This window comes from Pseudomassariella vexata (assembly GCF_002105095.1).
Source record: "Pseudomassariella vexata strain CBS 129021 chromosome Unknown BCR38scaffold_10, whole genome shotgun sequence".
Classification (NCBI taxonomy): domain Eukaryota; kingdom Fungi; phylum Ascomycota; class Sordariomycetes; order Amphisphaeriales; family Pseudomassariaceae; genus Pseudomassariella; species Pseudomassariella vexata.
The window spans coordinates 76474-102681 of record NW_024467965.1 but is presented as its reverse complement, the minus strand read 5'-3'; the positions used below and the strand labels follow the sequence as shown (position 1 = coordinate 102681).

The window sequence follows — 26208 nt, the reverse complement described above, 5'->3', positions numbered from 1 at the left end:
AATGGCCTCTTTCCACGCGATGGGTAGCGGCGCGCCCGGTATTTCGCAAGTTGAAAGTTGTAAGGATGCCGCGCAGTCAATACCTTTCAGCGGCGGCTGATGCCTGGGACTCAAACGGCAGAAGGCTGCCTAGCAGTATCATATTGGCAAACTGAAAAAATATACTTAAGTGTCTGGACTAATAGCTTCTCTCGCTTGTTTGACAAAACATCAACCTAGTCTCGCGGCTGTCTTACATCACACGGAGCCAGAAACTTTTCATCATCTTCCGGCGAAATCCATCCTCCGCGGTGATAGTTTTCTCTACTGAAGTAGATATATCCTCCCCCGGTTCAACACCTCTTGTATCGCTGCACCCATCTTGGTATACCCTCATCGCAGCTATGGAGAGCCTGTCGGCTTCTCCACCGTCGGGCTCGGCCATGCCCATTCCCACGGCCGCCTCTCCAGAACCTCAGCTTGCGCTGCTAGACTACTTCTTTCCCGGCTTCTCTACGCTGGCCAACGCAATCCAGAAATACCTCCACATTGACCTGAACTTCTACATCCCCATCCTCCTCCTCATTGGAGCCCTGACCTTGATGTGGAATTACGCCAGCAGCTACTTCTGGGAGCAAATGGAGAACTATTTCATGAGCGTGGTGGATATCCGGACTGACGATGAGATCTACAACATCCTGATGAGCTGGGTTGCCGCCCAGCGCTTCTCCCAGGGCGCGAGACGCTTCGTGGTCAACACCAACCTCAACTCCCGTTCTTGGTACCTTTGGCGATGGGACTACGACGAAGATAACGAGGATGATGGCGTCGAGGACCAGACCAATGGAAGCAAAAAGAAGAAGGCATTGAGCTACACGCCCTCTTTCGGCAGCCATTATTTTTGGTACCGCAGCCGCCTCCTGTTATTCCGTCGAAGCTGCAACCGGGAGCAGGGGAGCAGCCTGCTGGCCAGTGAAAAGGAAGAGATTTCCATCTCTTGCTTTGGCCGCAACCCCTGGATTCTGAAGGAGCTTCTCCTTGAGGCTCGCGCCATGCATATGGAGCGGGACCGACAAAAGACGCTGATCTACCGCGGCACGCTACGCTCTAGTTCAAGCGACCCAACGTGGCAGCGATGCATGGCTCGGACTTCCCGGCCGTTCTCGACCGTTATTCTCAACGAAAAGACCAAGAAGGACCTGGTCGATGATGTGACGGACTACCTCGCCCCCGCGACACAGTCCTGGTACTCGAATCGCGGTATCCCCTACCGTCGTGGCTACCTCCTGTACGGGCCACCTGGCACGGGCAAGTCAAGTTTGAGTTTGGCTCTGGCGGGCTTCTTCAAGATGCGTATCTACATTGTCAGCTTGAGCTCCATCACAGCCAACGAGGAGAACCTGGCATCTCTTTTTACTGAGCTTCCTCGACGGTGTGTGGTGCTACTTGAGGATATTGACACAGCTGGGCTCACCAACACGCGCGAGGAGGATAAGAACCAGTGCGCCAGTGGAAGCGCTACGGAACCGATGGAGCCTGGGCAGATCACGCAGGGCAATGGGAATACCAACAACCCCCCAGCTGTTCTGCCCACTGGTCGTCTTTCGCTGTCTGGCTTGCTCAACATCCTTGACGGTGTTGCGTCGCAGGAAGGGCGAGTCCTGATCATGACGACGAACCACCTTGAGAAGCTGGACAAGGCCCTGATCCGACCTGGTCGCGTCGACATGATCGTCGAGTTCGGACTAGCCGACACCGATATGACAGCCGCCATCTTCCGCGCCATCTTCGCCCGTCTGGAAGGCGACGACGGCCCAAAAGACACAACCGCCGATGATCTCCTACTCGACCCAGTGGCGAGGGCTGCCCTAAGTGAGGAGAGGGAAAAGAAACGTTGCGCCGATGAGGCTCGGGTTATTGCCCTCGCCCTCGAATTCGCCGCTCAGATTCCAGCCCACGAATTCAGCCCCGCAGAACTTCAGGGGCACCTTATGCGACACAAGCGCAACCCGCGCGCCGCCATTGACACTGCAGCAGAATTCGTGGAGACGACAAGAAAAGACCGAAAGGAAAAAGAAATCAAGAAGGCCGAGGAAAAGCGGAAAGCCGAAGAAAAGAGGATTGAAGAGCTGGCTAAGAAAAAGAAAGAGGACGAGGAAAAGGAAGAGAAGGAGAAGGAGAAGTCTAAGAAAGAAGAGCGGAGAAAACTGAGCAAGAAGAAGTCCAAGCCCAAGACTCAGAGATCGGCCGAGTCCTCGTCTAGTAAGGACGATGATTTATCATTAGACTCGGATTCCGAGGTTGACGAGAAAGTGAACCTAAGCATAGAGAAGTTGCAAGTCGTCAAACCAAAGGGTGAGAGGGAGGAGAAAAAGGATTCGGGCTATGGGACACCGGCAAGCATTGAGACGTAGGAGATTCACCAGTTCCTTTTGCTTTCATGGAATTGTAGTACATGATATGGACTGGCGGTTGTATCATCTCCTTGTATACACGGCACATCATTTTTGAGAAGTGTTACTTTGGCATATTTGGGTTGGAGGCTTTTGATACCTAAGCATATAGTGTAGCGGCTTTGACTTTTACAGACGGGAGGTTGGACTATTAATGGGCTAGAACAGACACAAACGATTGTTTTTTTTAAATAGGAGAGTCATGATTGGATGAGGCATCTGCTCTGCTCATTGCTGGTCGGTGATGATCATGTTCACAGCACACCTAGTACTGTCTTCCACCAACATTTTAGTATACACAAGGCGTATTTGAGCTGTGACCGCCCCACCACTAATCTTTCGGCCTGGCCCATTGCCCCCTTTCGCAAGACGAAAACTTAGTGTTAACCTTGCTGCGACAGTAACAGGGGCAACAACCATCTCACTTCACGCAGCCCTAATCGGAAACATAGAGACGTTTTCAAGTTGGATTTGACCATATGCTTTTTCACCTGTGGTCCTGCATGGATACAAGATGCTATGATGTGGTCCTCGTGGTACATGTCATCGTACCAGCTTGGCTAGCAAATATTGCACTTGGAATCCTTAATACCATGATAAAAGTATTCTTAGTGTGGAGTAGCCTCAAGTTGTCCGGCTATTGAAGGTGTGCATACGTAGAGAGGCCAACCACCAAATAGGGGTGTCAGTCCCTTGGCCACCCAGCAAGCAGTGGGACCCATAGACATTTATATAGCTAGCCCCTTATACATTGGATAGATGCGGTCCGACAGATACCATGGCAGAGGTTCATACTCGACATTAGACATTCGCATATTTGTCCTGCTTGTTGTCTTCTTATTCTATGCTAGCTGTTGCTGTTTACCTGACTGCTAGATGCTGAGCCTTTATGGACGCACCTTCTCTCCGACAGCTGCTAAGGCCAAACAATTGTATTTGATGGTACATGTTGAACCTTTGAAGGTTGATTCCCGCCCGCTTAAACCGGAGCGTGTTTGGAGCATTCCGGTATATACTCCAATCCCAACACTAATCGACCTCTATGACGGTCCATCACGTTCCGATGCATTAGCCAGATTCCTATGCTGTAAATGATAGTACTAGCATTGCTCGTCTGTATACCGTCTCACTAAGATATGAATCAGAACCGATCTATGCCTACGGCCATAACGTCTGCACCAGACGACTTTCACCAAGCAGCCAAGATAGCCGACAATCAATCAAAGCACATCGTAGAATGGCAGGAAGCAAGACTCTAGTTTGTTTATTACTTGGACAAACGCAAATTAACCGGCTGCATTATGTTTCGTCTTCTTTTTATGGACCTAGACTTAGATCCCCCTGTGAAGCCGAGACCATCCATTTCCGTGGGAATCCATCCAGCCCACGCCATGTCTACCGAGTGTACAATGCCCCTTTGTCCATTTGCCATGCCTTACCCCTAGGAAAACAAAGGAGTGAGGGAAAAAAACAAGAGAGTATCAATTCGACCCCTTAGCCGCACTCGGCACCAGATGCATCATGGTCTACCGATGGTGGGCATCCCTAGTCATATAAGGACAGCACAAAATAGGCGTGTCCTGTAGAAGGCCTTTTTCAAGTTATGCCGTCGCAATGGCGGCAAGAAGCACCTGATGCATTGGCGCAAAAGGCGCGCCAGGGGTCTTGGTGTGAGAATCGTTGCTGGTTCGTGTAAATAGGTTCCTTTTTATCGCAAGCATTCATCTATTTTCCGATGCAGTCGTCGTACAACATGACGGGCAGTAATGCAAGCCATTTCAGGCAATGAAAATTTCATCAATCATGCTCATGAGGCGTGGATCGAATCTATCGGTTTGTTTTTGCGTCGTTAGCAATGCGAACCAGCGAACCCGCCTATGACCTAGGAATACTCGGAAAAGTCGGTGGTATTAAGTCGTCACAGTAAATCGTCTTCCAAACTAAGGAAACGACACGACGCTATTATCCAGGATCGCCGAGGGCCATAGCCGGGAGAGGCATATGGTGGTGAAGTTGGCTAGTCCGTGTTGACACTGAAGCATGTCCACAGATGAGGCCACCCATCAACGCTTTTCCTCCCAATGTGAGAGCTCATGTGCATGCGTCTTTTGTAATGGGCAAACCGAGACCGCCTTCGCTATGCAAATCAAACATATATCTGTACATATACAGGCCCCAGGTGGAGCAAAGCTCGGGCGTCGGAGGCGGCAATCGTTGCGCGGCGAGGAAACAAGTATTTAGCTGACGGTCATCATCTGCATGCGCTGACCCAATCCATTAGATGGTGAAGCATTGATCGAACCGCCGCTTAAAATCGAATTGTTGCTATGGCTGTTGGGGGGCCGTCTGGGAGGGCTGGAGGCTGGATCGTTGAAGACTCGCGTGAAGGCTGGGCTGCCATCGCCATTTTTGCTTGTCTTCTCGCGCCTTGGAGTTCGAGACGGGCTGTTTGTGATACGGTCTGCTTTGCGGATGAGTTCCGAAAGTGCATCCCGCAGGTCGCTCGCACGCTTGACCAGTTCCTTCAGACTGTTCGTATCAAAGTTCAGTCTGGCATTGGGTTCCTCCTCATCATCATCGATATCGTCATCCTCCTCATTGGGTTGCCGCCGTCGGAGTTGCATTGACTCCATTAAAGATCTCGCGACGGACAATGGGTTCCAGGGGTCCTTATCCATGTTCGTTTCAGGGGTTCTGGGTCGAGCCGGCGGGAATTGATCATTCGAGTGTGGCCAGTTCCCAAAGATGTCGTCCTCGGGCGAGAAGACAGATCGACGCCGCACCGACGGGCGCTCTCTCACAACAGCAGTCCTTATTTGAACCCCATCGTCGACAGTATGTGAATAATCAAGAGCGTTCCTATCAAATCCTTCATCCACAAACCGGTCGTCCTGGTCATCAGTCATCAAGGTGGACATGATTCCATCAGAAGCATCCTCATCGGGGGAGGCTAGAGCAATGATGCCCTCCGCCTCCCGCCACAATTTTGAAGAAGTTCCATCAAGGATCTCCATCTCTCGTCCCAGCCGACATAGCCGTTTTAAGTCATTAACAAGCAAAGATAGCTCCCTGATCTGGCCCGAGTGCGCTCTCACCGTGGGTTGCGTTGCCTGGATTGAAGCAGGCACGACCATGGAAATGCGATTTTCCGCCTTCTTATCCGATGGTCCCGCGAAGGCCTCTTCTTCGAACTCGAAGTCGTCGTCCCAGTCTTCACTCACATTCTTCGTACTTAAGCCCCAAGTTCCAAATTTGGGTGCTGCCTTGGAGCCTTCGGCAGGGTCCGGCACTATAGGGACACTTTGACTGCGAATATGAGCCACCGTTGGGCCTTTCCGGCTTGCTGATCGACCGCCTCTCACATCAAGTTGTTGCTTTCCATGAACTGTCTTGGGACGAGCTGAACGGCCTTCTCCATCAACCTTTTCATATTGAGAGGGTTCTGCCCAATCAAAGACGTTGCTGCGAGGTCGCTCACTGCTTGTGTCGCCTCGCAATTCCGAACTGCTATTGCGGCTAATACTAGGCAGTGCTGTCCGCAGGTTGGGGCTCCCCCTACGGGAATTCATGGAACTTGGTGGTGACAGATGGTTGTAGAGAGGGGCCTCGTCTTCTCTAGCCCAGTCGAGATCGTCGTCATCGTCGAAAGAAAGCCGGCCAAAATCTCTGTTCGCCATTTTAAAATCAGCTGAAACACGAGGGTGTCTGTAGTCCTCATCGTCCTCGAGATTAGCGAGGCGGAAGTTGGCTTCTGCATCGTCATACGTTCCACAAACTGGCGTTGCCAAGCTCTCGTCCTCCTCCATGATTCCATGGCCATTATCAAATGCCGGACCGAGCATCTCTTGGATAGACAATCGTTTCGGCTTGTTGTTGAGGCCGGCTGTGCTGGGAGGTGATTCGTCGAACATGGACTCCAAGGGCGAGTCTTGGGTCCTCCTACGACTAGACCCCGCCGTTCGAAAAGAATCAAACGGGGTATCTGTCTTAAAGTCGGTGTCCTCATCGTCGCCCGATGCAAATCCGCGGTGATACTCGGAGCTTCCAACCGTCGATGCACGGTCCAGAGTCCGAGCTTGAGACCCATTTGAGTTCACCCTCAAAGTGCTGGTTGAATTGCCTGAAACCGCTACCTCATCAGGTTTAGCTTGGCTACCTAAAGAGGACGAACCGAGCTGGTTCAGGTCAACGTGGAAGCTCGAGAGCCTCGACAATGGCGGAATTGGCGAAGACGACTTCCTTGCGCGTTTTGGTGGATGGAAAATGGCGGCCAGTTCAGTTTCGGCCTTGCTGGGCTCCCCCGCCCTGCCGCCACCTTCGTCTGGTGCCAGCTGCTCTCCAACTTGCGGATGGCCAGAATCGTCATTATTCGCGGTTGGTTCAGACACACACCGTTTTTCACCGCCTGCAGGTTCAGGGGAGCCTCGTTTCCGACGGCGGATGCTCCCCGTCTTAGATATCCAAGTTGTGGGCGAGCTGAAATGCATCGACATGGACCGTCTTGATGTTTTTGACGGTGTGCTACTTGGGGATGCACCGGGTGACTTATTTGAGCTTCGCGGGCTGTCATCGAGTTCCGCCGAGGTCTCTATCTCAGAAAGGATCTGACTCGAAGGTGAACCGGCCATGATGGATCCCGGTGATAGTAGATAAACCCCTGCGTGCTTTGGTTGCTCCATACAAACTCGCTTCGTGGTTGACGGTACGCCGCTGTCCCCCCGTAACGGAGATACTTTGGACGCTATTCTTACAACCCGCGCGTGGAAGTAAGACCGCCAAGAACTCGAGTTGTCAGCTGTTGATATTCGCAATGCAGGATCCCCACAAGGATTCGCTAGCGTTCGAGCCCTCGGCCGCCCCTGTTGGTCCAACGAGAGTTGAGGTAGAGGCGGAACAGTCTCCACGGTCAGATGGCGAAGCGTGGCGGATCTCTGATGACTGGTTGCCGGCCGTCGGAGGGTATGCATCTGTGATTTTGAACCCCGCCGGATCAAGGCACCTGAGCCGTTGCCATCTTTGGTGGAAGACCTCTTGACTAGTTTATTGGGAGGCAACGGAGTGGCCGTGGGGCCTGTATGTGACAGAATGGGTGCTCCCGAACCGTGAGAGAAGACGGACGGAGAATCGGGTACAAGACTCGATCTTCTGCTCTCATGTTGAGATAACGGACGAAGGGATAATCTGCGCAACCATGAGCTGTTCGACGAGGACGAATCGCGCACGTTTTCGGCAATAGACCCTTCACCCTGTCTGGTGAAAGAGTGGCGCCAATGGGATGATTTGGGTGGGGTGGCTTGATTATGAGAGGAACCTCGGGGGATTCGCGGCTGGTTCGTCGTGTGAGAGAGCGGTAATTGTTCCTGCTGCGTCTGCGTCTGCTGCTTCTGCTGCGGGTTGAAGCTGAAATCGTCTGCGAAAAGGGGGTTTGCAGATGCCGGCGGTGATTCTCGGTCGGGCGTGATTTGCCTCCTGCTAGAATTCGATCGTGTAGTTGGCGAGTGGGGGAGGAGTTGACCTTCCGTGAGTTGGCCGAAGACGAGACCCGTTGCCGCCGCAGCGACAGCAGTGCCGGTTCCGATGAGCTGAAGTTTACGTCAGTTTCCGTTGCAACAGAGTTGGATGCCATTGCATAATATGTGACTGTCATGGTTGCTTGTAAACAATTGAAACGGGCGATTGACAAACAGGGGAGGGCGAATAGACTGCACGCAAAGCTTAAATCTGTAGTTGCAAGCAGAATTGGCAGAACGTTGGGGTGTAGCTCGAGGTTGTTTTGGCGACGCTGGAGCGCGGCAACGCGACTTACACTGGGAACGGTCTGCATCGTGGAAGACGGGCCTTAGGATGAGGAAGGAGGGCCTTCGGGGAAGAGGCAAGAGGAGAAATCAGCTCTCTTAGACGTTCTCGTGACCATTGTTTGTCAAGACATGGCAATTTCGCAGTAGGGGAGTCTGAGGAATGACGGGAAATCTGCGTTGCGTATTTTGCGTGTCTCGAGGCTGTGGCGCTATGGTGCGATACCTGGGGAGCGGGTTGTTTGGATCCAACTCCAATTATCGGCGGTCGTGGAGTCGACAGGTCCGACGCTGACAGCTATCGTTTTTCGAAACGTCCAAGTCCCAATATTGATATTGGCGGCGCGGAGCTTTCCCCCTCGGCTCAGTCGACAAAGCGTCTCCAAAGCTGCTCGTAAAGGCGTAATCGGGGCAATTAACGCTGCTACAAATATCGCTATCGTCACTGAGAAACGGAGGGAAGTAAGGATGCTGACTCGTGGGGGAAGACTGCGATTAGAAACTAGAATTGCAACAATGGGCAAGAAGGAAGAGAAAATGAAGTCGAGATGGAGGAGACACCAGGAAATCTCAACCTGTGACGAGCTAGCATCCGGAGCATAGCATAAACAACAAAAAAACACAGCACAACTTTACAGCTGGACCTGACCTGACTCTGGCCCGTCCTGAACTGGCCCTGGTGGGAAGGAGGGAAAGATTGCGTGGTGAACCAGACAAGAATTGGATCTATTGATGGGCCCTTCAACCCTGGACGATCTTGTTTACGCCGCACGGAGTTGGTTGCTCTTTGCAATCAATGCCGGCCCCAGGTGCCTTGATATTATTATTATTACCTGTAGACCTGGCTATGTGTCGATTACTATCGCGTTGGGATTGCGCGAGGGAAGTACCCGTCAGCCCGTTGACCTTGTCCGTGTCCACCTTCTGGACCTTGCCCTTGGGTCGGTTCCTTGACCAAGTTGTTGCTTGTTTGCGCGCGCCCGTCGCTCTTTCTGCAGCCTGCACAACAAACACGCCGTGAAGCGATGGCCAAGAACCCAGCTCTGCCCAGGTCGAGCCTTGCAAGATGCTGCAATGCGGCATACTGGGGTAGGCCGGCACTAGCAATCGCCGCTGTGAGATGTCTCCCCTGTGGACTGTCATATAATTTCAGTACCATTACCTGGCAATGGGGGGAGTATTGAACCCGGTGCGTGAATTGCGCGCTTAGTGTGTGGGAAAAAAAACCCGCGTTTCGCACTTCCGATGGGTTATTCCTTGCTGTCTTGAAAAAGCCCTCATTATTCCCCAATACCGTTGCACCAAATCCAAGTGGCATTTTTTGACGCTGCTGAGCATTTGCTTTTTTTCGTTTGGACATCGAATCGAGTCCTCTGTTTGCACTTTATGTCATTTTACCTAGATGCATTCCCCAGTACAACAGCCCTGCTAGCACCTGCACCTGCACACGTCTTATTGCCAGGCGCGCATCCGTCTGCAGGCTGTCGCCCTAATGGACCGATCTGACCTAGCGTCATTTCGCCGAGACCTATCATTTGACTGAGCCAAGGTTTCGAGCTTCAAAACTTCACAATAGCTGCAGATACGGCCACTCTTTACCTGCACGCGTCCTGCCCGGCTTTAGCCCTGAGGGTCAGTTTCTACACTAGCCCCAAACCTCACGTATCAACCACAAATCGTCTGCCAGTTCCTTGCAGGGCTCCAAATCTACAATCTTGGGGTTCTTCATCAGCGGGCCTGCTAACAAGAGGGTCCGCAAATGGGTCGTCACCTAGCAACACGCTTTGAGATCGACGACGGTTGGTCCTGATATGGGCCCGCTTGACGTTGACGCCAGATCCTTCATACGTACTTAAGCAGCTCGACATGTCGTACATGTCGCCGTACGGCATCATTTCTGTCTATGAATGGGTGGCTAGGACGTAATGGCAATTTCTAGTAGCGCTCACCACTGAGAGGCCTGCCTTGATTTCTCGGCTGAGGGGAAGGGGAATGAGTCGACAGTTTTGCCTTAGGATGGTGAAGTCTGTGTCACCACCCGCCAATCCACAGCATATACAAGCTCTTATAAGCTGCCGATATGCGTTAGGAACAGCCCGATTTCGCCAACAAATATCAGTTGCCAACCGCATTTTGTTCATTCTCTTCGGGCCACGATCATCGGAGACTATTTGATCATGTGCTTATGCTGTCTACATGTCGGGAGGCGGCGGACCGATGTTTTGGGCGCAGTTCAATCCTCTTCAAGTACCTACTAATTAACACGCGACACCGCCGTATAAGCTGACACTATCAAGACGGGGCAGAGGCCCGGAAACTGCTAGTCGTACATGAACTGGGCGTGCATCGTGGAATTTATTTCGTATTCAAACATAAGCAGAATCGTGAAAAAAAGTGGCTATTATAGTTGTGTCCAGAACTATTGTACTTCCAGAACGACAGGCGGATACGACACGGCTGTAAGGGACGAGAATGCTACATGATATCTCGCATCTTGCGGGCGACGTGCGAGATCTCTCCCCAAGCTGTCAACCAGGGTCTCACGACTCCAGCAGAAACGCTTTTCAAGGTCTAACCGCCAAATAAGGTATTGAAGGGACAGTTGAGGTACATAGGCTTCTCAAGTAATTGGCTCGACACATGGCGTCTGGTTGCGGAAATGCTGTGTACTAATGTTTGCCCTGTCAAGGACATCAACATGCTGTGTTAGCCAATGCATCAAACTTTGCTGTCTTGAGCTGTCACGAATCACCGCACCAAAAGCTGTGTTGGAGAAACAAACTGCATGTACCACCATACACAGTACGCATCCCTATTGTCCAGCAAACCCAATTTCAGCAATTTTTGGTAATCCGGTGTATCGTGCCGTCTCTTGTTCCATCGTCCAATCTACAGCTTCTATCCCGTTTTGGCAATTGGACGGACGCCAGGGAGCGGTCTCTTTTAACCGCAGTCCACGAGGCTCAAGGCCAACCCTGAAGACCCAGATATAATGAACATGGATATCACGCATCCAGCTGCTTAATTGAACGCCAAAGCAACACTCGTCTGGGGTCGCCGACAAGACTCCCACATTGCGGCATCAGACCATTGAGGGGCGCGGAGGGCGCCGTTCTGTAATTAATAATGATGATAAGCTTACTACGTCGCTGTACTGCCATTTTCCACGCTTTATTGTGAAGTTGCAGCCGCCGCCTGTCTCTCTCTTTCAGGCACGTTTTTTTCTGCTCCTGCGACCTGCCGCTTGTCGTCCAGGCAATTCGCCGCCTTCATTCGTCCGTCTAGCGGCGTCATTAGAAGTCTTGAAGAGGATTGCTTCGAGAATGCACATCTCGTACCAACGGGAGCCAAGCCAGATGGAACAATTTAATAACGTAGGTCGCCTTTTTCCCTTTTCCGAGACCCTCCTCGCCACGACGACTTGCCGGCCTATGGTGTCGCTCGTGAGGGACAATCAGGATCATAATGTAGTCAGCCAGCAACTTGTTTCACATCTCAACCTAACAGCGCACAGAGGCTGAACAATGTGGAGATCGCGACTTGACCAAGAAAAACGCCGGGCTAAGAGAACACCCATCACGATTTGGCCACTTGTTAGCTCTGCAGCTAAACTGGTGGATCTTAACAATTGTCATTTTGGGACTTGCATAATGTTCCTACTAGCATCGTGCGATTGCGCTGCCATTGATCAATCAGATGGGCCCACTGCACGAAGTACCAGGCGACACATGACACTTCATCTACCACTGGCCAGGGACGTGGCTCCTTCAGTCTCCCGGAAACCCAGTTTCTCTCCGCCGCTATGCGAGATGCCACCGATCATCAAATGGAGGCGCCGCGAGAGCTGGGACCGATGGTGACAAAATTTCAGTTTTGAACTGACGATAAACGGTCGGTTACAAAGAGTCGTACTACTGGATCTATGCAAAATATCAGAATTAGGACATTACTTATGAACGAAGAGACTCTTCAACTTCGACGTCGCTCCGGTTGACCAATGACGGAACCTTCAATCAGTAGTTATTTAAAGTTGCAAATGGGACTGTACGAAATACTCTGACAGCAACCCAAATGGATAAGACGATTTGACAGCGGGTCTCATCGTGGCCATGAGCATTTGGTGCACCAGCCGATTAGAATAAATGCTAAGCACTTCAAATCGCCAACTCGATACAATTAAGACCTATCTCATAGCCTAACAACTTGACTACTTGTGGGACGTCGGAAGAAGTCTTGGGGCTGTGTCGGGCTTTCAATATAATCACAGTCGATAGTGAGCGGTACTATTAGGGCCGGCCAGGGAAGACGGCAGCGACTTCGTAAGTGGCGTCGACTGCACTGTAGGGATGATGCCATTCAGAGGCCGGATACCAACAAAATATCGCAAAATATTGCCTACCAAGCGCTGTTGGAACCAGAAAACTTCTACAACGACGATCGTCTCAACGGAAGAACGATGATATCGCTGTTTGGATTGTCTTGCTATGACCTCCTCGGCTGCTGACAAGCAACTGATTCTAATTCTATCCCCAACGGCAGTCTTGCCGTCTTCGTCCCGGCTAGCGCTGGAACAAGAGACGAGACGGCGTGGCCTTGGATTACTCTCACGCTCGTCCTAGATACTTGGCTACTTGGCTGTACGGAATCCTGTCGCAAGCAGTTCGAGCGAGTCGTTGGTTTCGTATGATGAGACAAATCTTTCGCCCCCGTCCAACGTGAACCTGGAACCCAATGCTAGGCGATATCTGTAAAACAACTATTATTTACCATCAGATGATTTATTAGCATTGGCTCTGGAACGACAGGTTCTAGGTAGCTACGAGACAGCATCCCTTTGGGGTAATCGGAGTGAGAGCCATTCATTGGTTGTCCCCACCTGCAGGCGCCTGGAGATATTTTCCACCAGGATGCGGCCCTGATTCGTGATGTTGGAAAACCCCTCTTAAGCTGGCTATATGACACACAAGTGACGTTGCGCAGACAAGGCTTGTAGAGGTTTTCCTTGGTCTTCTTGGGCCAGCGGCGCAGTCAAGGAACGTTGGACGACAGCGGTCGGCATTTCTCATGCTATGCTGCTCAGTACGTGGGAATTCTGAAAGTCTTCGGCGACTCTACGGGGTAGGATAACCACTTCTTGCTCCTGCAAACCTCACGAATTAGTAGTTAGAGAAGCTTTTTCTAAACATTGAAAACACGTAGCATTGGCAATTCCCACAGGATGACCCAAGTACGGCATGCCCGGTCTCCACGTTGTCCAGCGCATTAATTGAATGCAACCTTTTGCCTGCATCCTCACCTCACCAGTTGGTTCAGAGTTGGTTGATGAGCCGCTTTCGATTGGTTGGCATCGTGGTTGACAACCGTGGAACAGGCGAATGAGAAGACGTACCGATAGACGCGATTAAGGGTCTTGCCGCGTTGCCAACCAACACGTTCCTAGATTAGCATGAAGCAGGGGAAAGGTCTAATTAAAGGTGTCGCGTCTGAGTCGCGCGTCCTTCCCGTCGCGGAACGGGCACACAGACACACGAGAGATTCAGATCTGATCGGACGCCATCCGGTCTTGGCCGTAAATTTCCGCAACTTTTGTTCAACTTCCAGAAATGTTGATAGCATGAGCATAGGCGCCCATTATTGCGCATCGAGGTTTCGCCCAACACGTGGTGATCGATATAAAGTTTTCAGTGCCAGGCGGAAAATTTGAAACCCATCAGACACGATTCAACCAAAGAGTCGCAGCGTTGGGGGGATACAAATCATCACCCTAGATTTCTCTTCGGCCTTGGAACGCGGACCCCATTGAGATGGATTAAGGTTACAATATTTTGGTCTTCTGGGGAAAGCTTGAACGTGGTCCATGGCGATTATCAAATGTTCGGACGGCAACCTGGTCAGACAGACCGACCAGTGCCTACACGGTGACTTCACGGTGCTGCAACATGTTGGCCCGGCCATAACCAGAAAGGTCAGACAAGCAGGCAATTCATTGACTCATGTTGGTGGCTGCCTAACAGGGGAAATTGCTCCTATGCATAACAATGCAAAAAAAGTAATTGAAGGGAGAATATCTCAATGCAATACAAATGACTTATGCGAACACTGTGCTGACCCATTTTTATTCAACGACGCTATGAAAAATTGGAGCAGATGCCGTGCAACGGGCAACGGGCAAAGCTCGTCACATTCCCAGTTCCACTGCCTGCTTCAAGGCTTCAAGAATCGAGATTGGCAAGCAAACACAGCGTCAGTGCGAAGTCTGAAAATCGAGTTTCAGTAATCTTACTCCATCATTCGACGCTAACCACCTTTTTTGCTGAGCTCTTGAGGCTACGCGTGGCTTGATTTCAGGCCCCAGGATCCCGAGACCCCAAGTCGGATCCGTGCCTTGTGCAATCTCCGGGCTACTCTATCAGCATGGACGCCGATATCAGAGCCGTGCTTCCGGACATCGACCCGATCGTATCGGAATATTCGGTTGGCTACCTGAGGCATGCATCCACCGCGTGGACCGGCGGCGATGATGAGTCGACCGGGCTGTCGCCGCTCGCCGACGCTGCGACTGCCATCACTGAACTCCTGATTTCTGCCTCCGGCAATGCACCGGGTCCCGAGCAGCAGAAGATTGCCTCTCTCGTCAAGAAATGGGTCGAGAAATATGAGACTGCCAACAGTGAAAATGGCGATCGCAGGGGCCCTTCGGCCATCAAGCGTCTCGACCAAGCCATCCAGGTAGGAGCGCAACGCAACATGTCCTCGACTCTTGCTGTGGCCACAGGAAGTGTCGATCTCGAGTCGGCCAACGCGCGCAAGGTCGAGTCCAAGGTCGACCGCAAGAAACTCGAGAAGGCGGAGCGCAAGATCGCCGCCAAGTTGAGCAAGAAGCAGTTCAAGAATGTCGAGTACGAGGCGTCCAAGCTGCTCAACCAAACGGACGACGCACAATCGTATGAGGAATTCTACATGGCTGTGAACCCTCTGCAGCTGGGTGGTACCGGCCAGGCCAAGAGTAAAGATATCAAGATTGACAACATCGATGTGGCTATTGGTGGCTTAAGAATCTTGACCGACACCAATTTGACCCTCGCATATGGCCGCCGCTATGGTTTGGTTGGTAACAACGGTGTGGGTAAATCCACGCTTTTGCGCGCGCTTTCCAGACGTGAAGTACCCATTCCAACTCATATCTCGATTCTCCACGTTGAGCAAGAGGTAGGTTCCCTTCTGATGAAGTCGCTACTTTCATGACACTAACAGATTGTAGCTTACTGGAGATGATACGTCTGCTATACAGGCTGTGCTGGACGCCGATGTCTGGAGAAAGGTGTTGCTCAAGGAACAGATTGTGAGTCGTGTCCCTCTTCGCTTGGCTTGGCATCATACTAACAATGGGGCAAGGATCTTACTACACGGCTGGCCGATATAGAGTCTCAGCGATCTTCTATGGCCGATACCTCTGCCGACGCTGCCAGGCTGGATCGGGATCGTGAGGCCCTTGACCAGAAGCTTGGAGATGTACAGGGCAAATTGTCAGAGATGGAATCCGACAAGGCCGAGTCAAGAGCCGCCAGTATCCTGGCTGGTCTTGGCTTCTCCCCTGAGCGGCAACAATTTGCTACCAAGACCTTCTCTGGTGGTTGGCGTATGCGTCTGGCGCTGGCCAGAGCTCTTTTCTGTGAACCCGACTTGCTACTGCTTGACGAACCCTCCAACATGTTGGATGTTCCGTCCATTACTTTCCTTTCCAACTATCTGCAGGGCTACCCTAGCACTGTTTTTGTGGTCAGTCACGACAGAGCCTTCCTAGACGAAGTGGCGACCGATATTATCCACCAGCATTCTGAACGGTTGGACTACTACCGAGGAGCCAATTTCAACTCCTTTTATGCAACGAGAGAGGAGCGCAAGAAGATTGCGAAACGAGAATACGAAAACAATGTGGCACAGCGTGCTCATTTGCAGGCTTTCATCGACAAGTTCCGATACAATGCGGGCAAGGCCGCAGAAGCACAATCTCGCATCAAGAAGTTGGAACGCATGCCTATTCTTGAGGCGCCAGAAGCAGAATACAGCGTCAAATTCAAGTTCCCAGAGGTGGAAAAGCTGTCCCCGCCAATCGTCCAAATGTCTGGCGTTACATTCGGTTATACCCCAGAGAGGATCCTGCTAGAGAACGTCGACCTCGATGTCCAGTTAGACTCGCGGATTGGTATCGTTGGGCCAAACGGTGCTGGTAAAACAACCATCCTGAAGCTCCTGATTGGCAAGCTGTCCCCAACGAAGGGTCTTATCTCTCAACACTCTCGCTTGCGGATTGGGTTCTTTGCACAGCACCACGTCGACGCTCTCGATCTCACAACGAGCGCCGTCAGTTTCATGGCAAAGGAGTACCCAGGACGCACTGACGAAGAATACCGTCGCCAGCTGGGTGCCTTCGGCATCACAGGCACGACGGGTCTCCAGAAGATGGAAGTGCTTTCCGGTGGTCAGAAGTCGCGTGTGGCCTTTGCATGCCTGGCCCTCACCAACCCGCACATCCTCGTGCTTGACGAACCGTCTAACCATCTTGATATCGAGGCTATGGATGCCCTGGCCGATGCGCTGAATGAGTTTCAGGGCGGTGTTCTCATGGTTTCTCACGATGTTACTATGCTCCAGAATGTATGCAAGAGTCTGTGGGTTTGCGAGAATGGGACGGTTTGGAAGTTCCCTGGTGATGTTCAGCAATACAAAAAGAGGATTGCTGAGCAGGCGGATTCTGCTGGTGTTGTTGCGGCGCATTAGAGGCAGGTGAGTTTTGAGAACTAGATGAACGCTGTTTCTGGATCACCATTCCAACAACCAAGTAATTGTTTCTTGACCAGCTCCGGCAGCATGCCATTACCTATTAGGCATACCTAGTAGTTTGACGACCGTTTTCTGTCCTTGTGTCAATCCGAGTCAAAAGGGGTGTTGTTGTTTGATGCTGTGACGATTTGTTCCTTAGTTTCGAGGTCGACAATGGTGGATATAGAGTCGAGGACTAAGACCGGTATCCTACAGAGTGACCCCCCTGGCATCTCTTGCCAACAAAAATCAGCAAAGTTCGTCCTAACATGAGCATACTTCGTCATCAACCCCAACTGACCAATCAGCGAAACTGCATCAGAGGCAGATATAATCGGTGAAAAGAGCTTAGATATCCTCAAGGACAATGACGAGTGAACTCAGCAGTATCACAAAATAGACTTGAGAGGTTGGTTTCAGCTTCACGGAGGAAGCTATAGGTGAGCGTTGTGAATATCAAGGTTCACGCCGTTAAAACTCAAGTACCATCTAGGCAGGTGATGTTTGAAAGTTCTTAGTTACATCAAGCCAACCAGGATATCCTCCAAGAGCTTTGCAATAACAATGTCCATGGTTTGTCAAGAGTCAAGTTCCTAGTTAATCTATCAATCGAAAAGAACATTGGCCCGGAAGTTGAGCTTCCCAACTTATGTCCTCAACAGAACATAGCATATATAGCTGAAACATTACCGAACTAAGAGGATGTCCAACAGCTGGGAGTAGAAATGGATGCAATTGAAATTAATCAAGGAAGTGAGATTCATTTATGCTAGGACTGTCGGGTTCCGAGTATTGGGGGCTATATTGGTACTATGGAGGTGCGTAGGCAATAGCTACCCAGCCGGCCCCCTTGGGGGTCCCTGTATACACAACTTAGTGTCTGGCCGCCTTGTACCCCTCTGTATTTGAGGCCGCACTTGCTCACAAATACTATGAAATCAACTGTGAAGCTCGCAGCGATATCTCCAAAATACGATACAGTAGGTGAATTACCAGAGTAGTCACTTGAAATACAAAAAAGAAGACGAGTAGTGACTACTACCACCTAATTGTCTTTCTGCAAGTAACAGAATAGAAGTACAGCGTGTTAAGGAGCTAGAATAAACTGGCACTGGTGCTAGCACATCTGGTCACTCCTTTTTATGTCAATGAAAGAAGCAGTCGCTACTATGTAATCGCAGTTAGGACCACAGTCGGCTTTTTACCTAGTCAAAGATAGCATTGGAGCAAGAATATGCCTCAGCAGGCATAATAGATACAACAACTTTTGACATGCAGTATATACCGATTGAGACACCAAATAACTGACTCTAGGGTTGAGGGTGCTGGGACAGCAGAAAGTCCTTCGCTTTTGGAACCAATATCTCCACTGCGTGACGAATGAACCAACAACCAGGTTGGCAATGCTCAGACATATGCATATTGAACAATTTAGCTTCTCTATCCCCGAATACACCACTAATACGCAACATTGGGCACCATTCACTATATCACAGTCAGTCGTGACTGAAAACGATGTTTTGAGTTTCAGGGTTCCTGGCTCTGTAGATTTTGTCTACGGTCTAGTTAGGCGCTGGGGTATCAGTAGGATTTTGTGGGATAATTGGCAGCAAGACGTCAAGCGGTTTGGCTAGTGAACCAGCCTGATACGAAAAGGTAGGGGGACCCACTGGTTAGGTGAATCCCATTCAATTAGATACTATAACGTTGCGCACTGCTGCATTATAGCATCCTCCCCCCTAGGTGCACGCTTCACAGCCTCATGCTCAGGTCTCAAACCTGCGAGCTAGAGCATCGGACAAGAGGATAAACGAAACAAATAGTGCATTCAGGTAGAATAATCACTATTGACGACACCGGGACACGGCTCATCCCTACTATTATATATATAATAAATAGATTATGCCTGTTGATAATACGAAGATATAAGGCTATCCCAGACGATTCTACGTAGGATAATTAGAACATGTCTGTTTACGACACTTAGATATCGGGTTATTCCACTGTTTCACCATTCCGTGCGCCGTTCTTGTCATTATCCTCTTGCATGATGTTGTCAAACAGCATCACTTCATAGAGGTAATGAAGATAAGTAGAAGGTAAGTCTTAACCAGTGTGCTTACTACTACTATACATACATGTAACATCGGGGTAGGAACGGGTGAATATTAGCCCAGTTAATAGCTCCCGACTTCTGAACCCCACGCCCGGCTTACCGTTCAGATGCATAATGATGCATTACATCACGAATCATCATGAGGGCCTCATCAACTTTATTCAAATCCATTGGCAAATTCGTACCACGGCTGTCGGGGGTTCACGTTGATCATCCCCGGATGTCGCCGGCAATCGGGGCAGCACGCGGTCCCCACATGATAGACGGCTGTGCGGAGATTACGGGGCAGCGCTGCGGTAAGCTGACTGATCGAACGCCTTCACCTTCTCCAACACACGCTGATTCGGATTTTGGTCCGCGGCTTTGGGACATTGGGAAACAAAGCCCGATCTTATCTCTGATGCCGTTTGGAGGCCACTACCGAGAAATCTTCGGATCACAAGCACACACTCATAAAATAGTTTCCGGCCTGCCGGTTGTTAGGCTCACTCTCATTGCAGGACGACTATGGGCTTAGTAAGGATTGCAGAATGAGACCTACCAACCAACGAAGAGCATTGAGGCCATCCTGGACAGGTACTTCATACACGATCACAAGGTCCGCCGTCATCCTCTCGCCAAGTGTGACATGTCGTCCAGCTTCACAGAATACGAAATTATATTTAATGGGCAGGCTATACGAGCACATGGGAGACGCAGTCCCGCCAACCCTCTGAACCAAAAAGGCGCATTATATATGAACGTGTGTAAGCACTGTTCCGGGCTTGCGACGTACGCAACGTAAAAAGCAAGGTGTACATGTGTAGGAAGAGCGTAAGCCACGGAGGAACTTTAGTAGATGCGTGGTTGGCGCCCCCACGGCCAGCCAAAACCGGTACAGTTTGCGCACCGGCGTGCTGGCGCAAGGAGGAAGATGGAGGGAAGATGTATGTACGCCGTAAGCACATTTTTATTTTATTTTGAAGCACGAGAAAAGTCCCGGGGGTATGGCAATAGTTTCTTCGTGAACAGGCAACGTGCCCAAGCCCTGCCGAATTGCCATGTTGTCATGGTAGTTGTTTCAGCTGAGTTTGTTTAGAATTTTTGAGGCATGCATGAGTTTACTACGGTATCTCTTCCCGCTTGCGAAGTATCTGTGAGGCCAGTGAGGCCAAGGCCGTAGAAACACAGTTTCCCAGCTGGAAAAGGCATTTCTCACTATCGATCGCGGAAAGCGACGGTAAATTTCCATACGCCTTAAGTGGCAGGATGATTGTGCCTCTCGGGACCCAACCAACAGAACCAATCGCTTCGTCGCTTTATTTGGTACATCTGGCGCATCGTGCGCCCCAGTTTTCCGATATGCGACGGACCAAATAGCCATGCTCCTTCACAAGCGTAGGATCCAACGAGATACGGGGTAACAGTATGGCTGAGCGGGCTAGGACCAAACTGGAAACACGCGACTGCATGGCTGATTTCGAAAGTGCCATCTTGCACTGTGAGTCACGACGTTTCATGAAATTGGCCAACCCGATCTTTCAATTTGAAAACTATCGTTCCGTGGCAGCGGATTGTAGGATGGGACTGTGCCAGAAAGTCCTACGAAGAATGTGGGGATGTTCAACATCCAAATGGCATGGTATATGAAAGTGGACATCAATCATGGGTGCCTTGCACACTAGGCATCGAGATTCGCAGTTGGTGACACAAAATGTGGCCGAAATCCACGTAAGCTATTCTCTGTCTCTGGTGGTCGAGGGCAGCCTTCCCATTGGACTTTTCTGCTGGTTTAAGTTTCTATTCACTTCTAGAGATATGGGAAATCATGTATTGTTGGCGTGACGAATACGGAATCACTGAAGTGTGCCACAACCGATCCTCTGGAAACTGCTTGCATAGAGGCTATGCGAAATAGTTAGACGAGAGATAAGGAACAGGGCACATGTCCAAGCATAGCCGCCCTCAAGGCTGCCAATAGGATCGTGGTATTGTTGCAATGCGCATTTTATTATCATTGCAGCCTGCGTTGGCCAAAAGTTTGATACGCCGAGAAACTGGATTATCAATAGGACGGATTACAAAGCTGTGAGGCATACAAATGCCACACTGGAGGTAGTTCGCGATTGAATTCGTGTCCTCCTAGGTGTGTGGAAGTCGTTTCGTGAGATATGCGAAGGCCTCGAGACTACTGGTCTTCTGTGTTGACTAAAGATGTCATTTAACAATATAAATGTCTATATAATTATTGAATTTCAGGGAATATGCAATCTGAGTAAAAGCGCCATTGGAAGTGATAGTCACTGCAATGTCATCTACACTGTGCCTTCCACATTCCGCTCGCCGAACGGCTTCAAGAGTGGAACATGTAAGAGAGCCACTCCGTCAAGTAATCAAACACGAAGTGAGTAACCCGCGTGCTTTGAGTAGCCGCCAAGTGGGTACCTTTAGTTTTGATTGATCCCACTTCAGCTGAGACGACCTGAGTCTGATTGTCGCTTTCTGACTTTTCTGGAGCAACAGTTCGTAGTCGGTGGAATGCACTTACGGTGCATTCATGGACTGTTGCCATTAGATATCATGATTTGGCAAAGTCTGCTTGTCAATAGAAAGCAGAAGCTATTCCATTAGCAGAGGTTAACCTATAAGTCTGCGCTAATCTAGGTTAGAAGGTTATTTTATATGCCGCATAGATATCAGACGGTACCTCTTCTAAGTACTCGGCCAAACTACCCTTTTACAGAACGGCAAAACGGAAGGAGCGTGTGACTCACTCATTCGTGCACGGACCAGAAAACTGTTGCGCTTTCCAAGTCTGCCTCAGGGTTTATTAGCTTCCATTTCCCACAACACCAAAAACAATTTCGCCTCCTTCCTTCATGCCCCAACAACATATTCTAGACCACACAGTACATCAGGCATCAACTTCAAGATGCGTTAACCTTGTTCCCAAGTGCTCTCAGTAGCTTCAGTCAAAATTCAGTCAACAAATCAAGACAGCATCAACTCCACTCAACCCTTCACTTCAGCTCTTCCTTTCCAGGTTGAACGCACCACCGCAACCATTTCCGACTTTCTAGTCTTCACCACGGATTCTACTCAGCAATCATGGCTTCCCTCCAGTTCCCCGAGCCTGCCGGCATCATCTACGCCACAGACCTACCAACCGCCTCCGCAACAGGACTTCGTCTTGTTCGATCAACCCGCCAGAACGAACGTTAATCGCACTGCTTCATCGCCTGCACCAACAGCAGCAGCTTTTGGACTAAACAATCGTCGTCACTCGTCGCACAACTCTAGCGATTCGCCGTCACTTCAGAATCAGCGAGTGGCCCAGATTATCCAAGCTACAGGGCATCAGACTTCTTCTTCGGGGTTCACCAACCGGTTCAGTAATCAGCAACAGCAGCAGTTTTACGCATCGTTATCAGCTCCATCGTCCACCGTCGCAGTGAATCATCAACAGCAACAACCACAACAACAACAACAACACCGCTTTACTCGTCCTCCTGTTCCATTGTTCACTAAGGGCAACGGTGGTCAAAACCAGTCAGCCAAGATGGATCTGCAAGGTAATTATTTACTTCCTTCTGCGGATGCCGACCAAGACTCACACAAAACAGACGCGCTCAACCTCGAAGACCTCTCCGCCTTCGACGGTGGAGCTTCCACCACGGCCTACTCTTCGCCGGCTGGAGCGGTGTTCGACTTCAACGCGGGCTCGGCAGGCACTGTATCTCCTCAGGACCTGCTTATCCGCGAGCCGTTTTCTGCACCAAACTCCACCGCTTTCACCAACTTGACTTCGCCGTCTATCTACAACGAGTCCCCCGAGTTTCACGATGGTTTTGATGCGTCTCCCAACTTTGGCAGCAACGACTTTGACGCTGGGTCCAACGATCCGAACAGCTGGTTCTCTTTGTTTCCTCAGGAGCCTACTGTTACCCAGCCTATCCCCGAGGCCGTTAACAACGAGAACAATTCACCTGCCCAGCAATCAGAAGAGCCCGAGGTTGAGCCTGCTCAGCAATCTCGTCGGAAGTCTGGAAACTCTCCTGGCGGTGGCCATGGCCGACACTCTTCTGTTTCTGGTGTAAACTCCCGACGACGCGACAAGCCTCTTCCTCCTATTGTTGTCGAGGACCCCTCCGACACCATTGCAATGAAACGAGCACGCAACACTCTTGCTGCTCGCAAGTCTCGTGAGCGCAAGGCTCTGAAACTTGAGGAACTGGAGGAGAAGATTGCCAAGCTCGAGCAAGAACGTGATCATTGGAAACGATTGGCCATGGGCCGGTCTGGTGGTTCGTGAACCAACTGGTAATTCTGTGGATGTGTCGGCTAGCTTGGGAAACTGGAGGGACAGGCCTTCGAGGGGCCTAGTCACCTCTACAAAAATAAGGAGGCAGTGGTACCAGTCTGACACTATTGGCGTGATCAGACCTCGACGCTACTCGCCGCGGATTCTTGATTTCTTCTCTTCTTGTAGTTCACGTAGTTTTTCGGTTCGATTCAGCTAAGCCTTTCGGCCTAGCTTAAAAAGTGGCATCAGGGATTTCCTACCTTTCTTCGTCGAGCTCCAGTGTCTTGACGAAATGTGGTCTAGTTAATGTTTTCAACTTCAGAGAGATGATCACGGTCATTTGGTATTCACACCTATGAAGAACTCGTTCCTTTTTCGTAATTTGAGGTGGTTGTATGAATGATTTTGATATTTAAAGTTTCCTCTGGATTCTTCTGCGTCCCATGACGGCTGTTCTAATTGATAGAGACCTTGCTCGTGTGTATTGATGCTTGTCTTGCCCTGATAAAATAAACGCGGCTTTGGCTTCATGTTGTCCACACATGGGTAAGATGTAAGCTTCCACTTTGCTTGATCGCCTGCATCATGTTGCTTCGGCAACATCTAGCGCTCTAGCACACAACACGTTGGCATTGGGCTCATCCATATACATTTCTGCTAGAGTCCTTTGGGGATAACGTTTGCTGCAAATCGTTTCGCGATTTCCTGCTGGCACTCCTACACCACACTATTAGGCTTGAATATACGACAACGCAAACGGAGGTAACACACATGAATCGATCGCTGGTATTGATCCGTCCAACCGAGATAAGTTACTTGCATTCATGGCAGTAAGAACACTCGGCATCTACAAGCACTTCGTCTTCATCCACTCGCTGGTGCCTAGACCGAGGTTCAACCCATTCCTAGCCCACCACCTCCTCACCGGTAGCGGATCCCCAATGGCATCCTCGAGGGCCTCCTCAATATCGCACGTCTTGTACTCGACACGATGCTTCCTCCCGTCTCCCTTCTGCTCCCCGCGGGCAAACTGCTTCCACCACTCCAGAACACCCACGTGCCCTTGTCTCGTAGGTGCAACCAGGACCTGCGAGTCGAACGCCAGCTTGTCGCCCTTGAGCTCGCGCCAGGCGTCCAGAACGTCGGTATAACCGTTGGCACTAGCGATCTTGCACACGCCCTCGCTGTGCGCTACGGAAATTCCGGACGACTCCCACCAGCGCAGAACGGCCGTCTGGCGCTGTTGGGCGGCAGTGAGGATACTCCGGCCGGGCTTCAGCACGATGGTCTCGTCTTTGAGCGCAGCGTCGCGCCACCATTCCAACACGAGCAGATGACCCTTTGCAGAAGCCGATTCGAGAGCGGCCTCGGTATACTTGAGCGTCAAGCCAGACTTGAGCCACCAGTCCAAGATGTGCACATATCCCATGCGGGAGGCGCCGTCGAGTGCTTCGGCATCGTATTCCTTCTTTAAGAACGAGGGGGATGTGTTCCACCAGTCGAGAACGTCCGTCCGACCGTATACACCTGAGGATTTGTTGGGAAGGAGCTTGGAGCTGAACGATGCCCAGAAGACCTTGCTCAAATTGGTCTCCAGATATGTCAAGACTTCAGTAAGCGAGAATTTGATAATGAGCTTCACGGCCAAGGACGAGACGTATCGTAAAGCCTTAGGTGCCTCGGATAGCTTCCGGCAAATGGCTGCAGATCCGGGACAAGACAAAATCAACCACTCTAGATCATGCATGTATAACTCGACTGGATCGACGAGACTGGTGCGCGCTATGCTCCACTCCGGCGGTCTTCTGAGGTTTGTGTAAATGTTAAGAGCCTGCGCTACTTCCCAGTCTCCGACGTGTTCGAAAATGATGGTCCATATCTCCGGGGGCAGGACGGTAGCCACTATGCTCGGGTCCGCGGTGTGCATCGCATGTTGTGCAGCGACTTCGACGTCGTGACCCAGGCTCAGCAGCTCTGCCTGGTTCTTGATGATGCCAACGAGGTCATGAAAACCATCCCAGGAGACTACGCGTTTCGACGGCGCGTGACCCTCGTAGTGCCATAGGACGGGCGACATGACCTTGACCCAGTTCCATTTCCGCTTGATCTTGCTCAGCTGCTTCTTGGTAATAGGGTTCTCCCACATTTGTATCGACATGCCCGGCACCAGCAGTATCTTTTTGGACACGTCCCACGCGCGGAGCACCTCGAGGAGCAGTGTGTCGGCGAAGCCGCTCATCATCTTGGCGAGGTGGTCGGCGTCGATGGGAGCCAGGACCAGTAAATCTGCCCAGTCGACCAGCTCATACGCCGTCTGCCGTGCAGCCTCTATCGCTTCCCGTGTGCGCTGATCCGCGTCTATCGCCAGCGTCGCCAAGCTGCGGTTCTCCATGACGATGATGTCATGGGTGAGGCGCAACGGTACCTCGTCAACGAGGGCGCGCGTCTCGATGTTGGAGTCCTTGAGCAATCGCACGGCAATGGCTTGGGCGTAGGTGACATCCCTCTGGCCATTGGCGGCGACCAACATGCGCAGCTTCCTCGTTCGCGGCATGTCGTTGATGGAGGAGAAAGACGAGTTCGGAGGGAGAGAGGCGGGGTGGTGGCGGCGCGTTAATGACGAAGGGAGACCTTCCGGCGCGGAGTTATCGTCTGTCATCTTGACGCATTCTGTTTTGTAGCGCTCTCCTTGGTCGCCCCGCGCCTGTTTGAGGCTTTGATGCTTCTGTAAAGGTGTATGTCGATTTCTCGCTAGCGTGC

General features: G+C 51.0%; 7 protein-coding genes across 7 annotated transcripts; 4 read left to right on the top strand and 3 right to left on the bottom strand.

Annotated features, from left to right (window-relative positions):
- Positions 1 to 455: 455 nt before the first annotated feature.
- Positions 456 to 2276, top strand: BCR38DRAFT_326641 (BCS1 N terminal-domain-containing protein; the record flags this gene model as incomplete). The annotated part of the gene is made up of 1 exon (XM_040854815.1): positions 456 to 2276. A coding segment is annotated over one exon (1821 nt), but the record flags the coding sequence as incomplete, so codon positions are not given.
- A 2393-nt stretch (positions 2277 to 4669) lies between these two features.
- On the bottom strand, positions 4670 to 8256 carry BCR38DRAFT_459158 (uncharacterized protein; the record flags this gene model as incomplete). The annotated part of the gene is made up of 2 exons (XM_040862251.1): positions 4670 to 8014; positions 8239 to 8256. The coding sequence occupies 2 exons, from the start codon at positions 8254 to 8256 to the stop codon at positions 4670 to 4672; spliced, it is 3363 nt and encodes a 1120-aa protein (XP_040713299.1).
- Positions 8257 to 9086: 830 nt separating this feature from the next.
- On the bottom strand, positions 9087 to 10122 carry BCR38DRAFT_411111 (uncharacterized protein; the record flags this gene model as incomplete). The annotated part of the gene is made up of 4 exons (XM_040858539.1): positions 9087 to 9363; positions 9626 to 9766; positions 9827 to 9853; positions 9890 to 10122. The coding sequence occupies 4 exons, from the start codon at positions 10120 to 10122 to the stop codon at positions 9087 to 9089; spliced, it is 678 nt and encodes a 225-aa protein (XP_040713298.1).
- A 4519-nt stretch (positions 10123 to 14641) lies between these two features.
- BCR38DRAFT_347603 (ABC transporter) lies at positions 14642 to 17008 on the top strand (the record flags this gene model as incomplete). The annotated part of the gene is made up of 3 exons (XM_040856357.1): positions 14642 to 15436; positions 15489 to 15569; positions 15623 to 17008. 3 exons carry the CDS (start codon positions 14642 to 14644, stop codon positions 17006 to 17008), a joined length of 2262 nt encoding a protein of 753 aa, XP_040713297.1.
- A 1362-nt stretch (positions 17009 to 18370) lies between these two features.
- BCR38DRAFT_439614 (uncharacterized protein) lies at positions 18371 to 18710 on the top strand. The gene has a single exon (XM_040860644.1). The coding sequence runs from the start codon at positions 18454 to 18456 to the stop codon at positions 18682 to 18684; it is 231 nt and encodes a 76-aa protein (XP_040713296.1). The 5' UTR covers positions 18371 to 18453; the 3' UTR covers positions 18685 to 18710.
- Positions 18711 to 20810: 2100 nt separating this feature from the next.
- On the top strand, positions 20811 to 23457 carry BCR38DRAFT_459156 (uncharacterized protein; the record flags this gene model as incomplete). The annotated part of the gene is made up of 3 exons (XM_040862250.1): positions 20811 to 20876; positions 22189 to 22717; positions 22769 to 23457. 3 exons carry the CDS (start codon positions 20811 to 20813, stop codon positions 23455 to 23457), a joined length of 1284 nt encoding a protein of 427 aa, XP_040713295.1.
- A 689-nt stretch (positions 23458 to 24146) lies between these two features.
- BCR38DRAFT_29625 (flavo protein) lies at positions 24147 to 26208 on the bottom strand. Its single transcript, XM_040854501.1, has 2 exons — positions 24220 to 26208; positions 24147 to 24165 (listed from the first exon to the last, which is right to left on the bottom strand). Exon 1 carries the CDS (start codon positions 26105 to 26107, stop codon positions 24296 to 24298), a length of 1812 nt encoding a protein of 603 aa, XP_040713294.1. The 5' UTR covers positions 26108 to 26208; the 3' UTR covers positions 24147 to 24165; positions 24220 to 24295.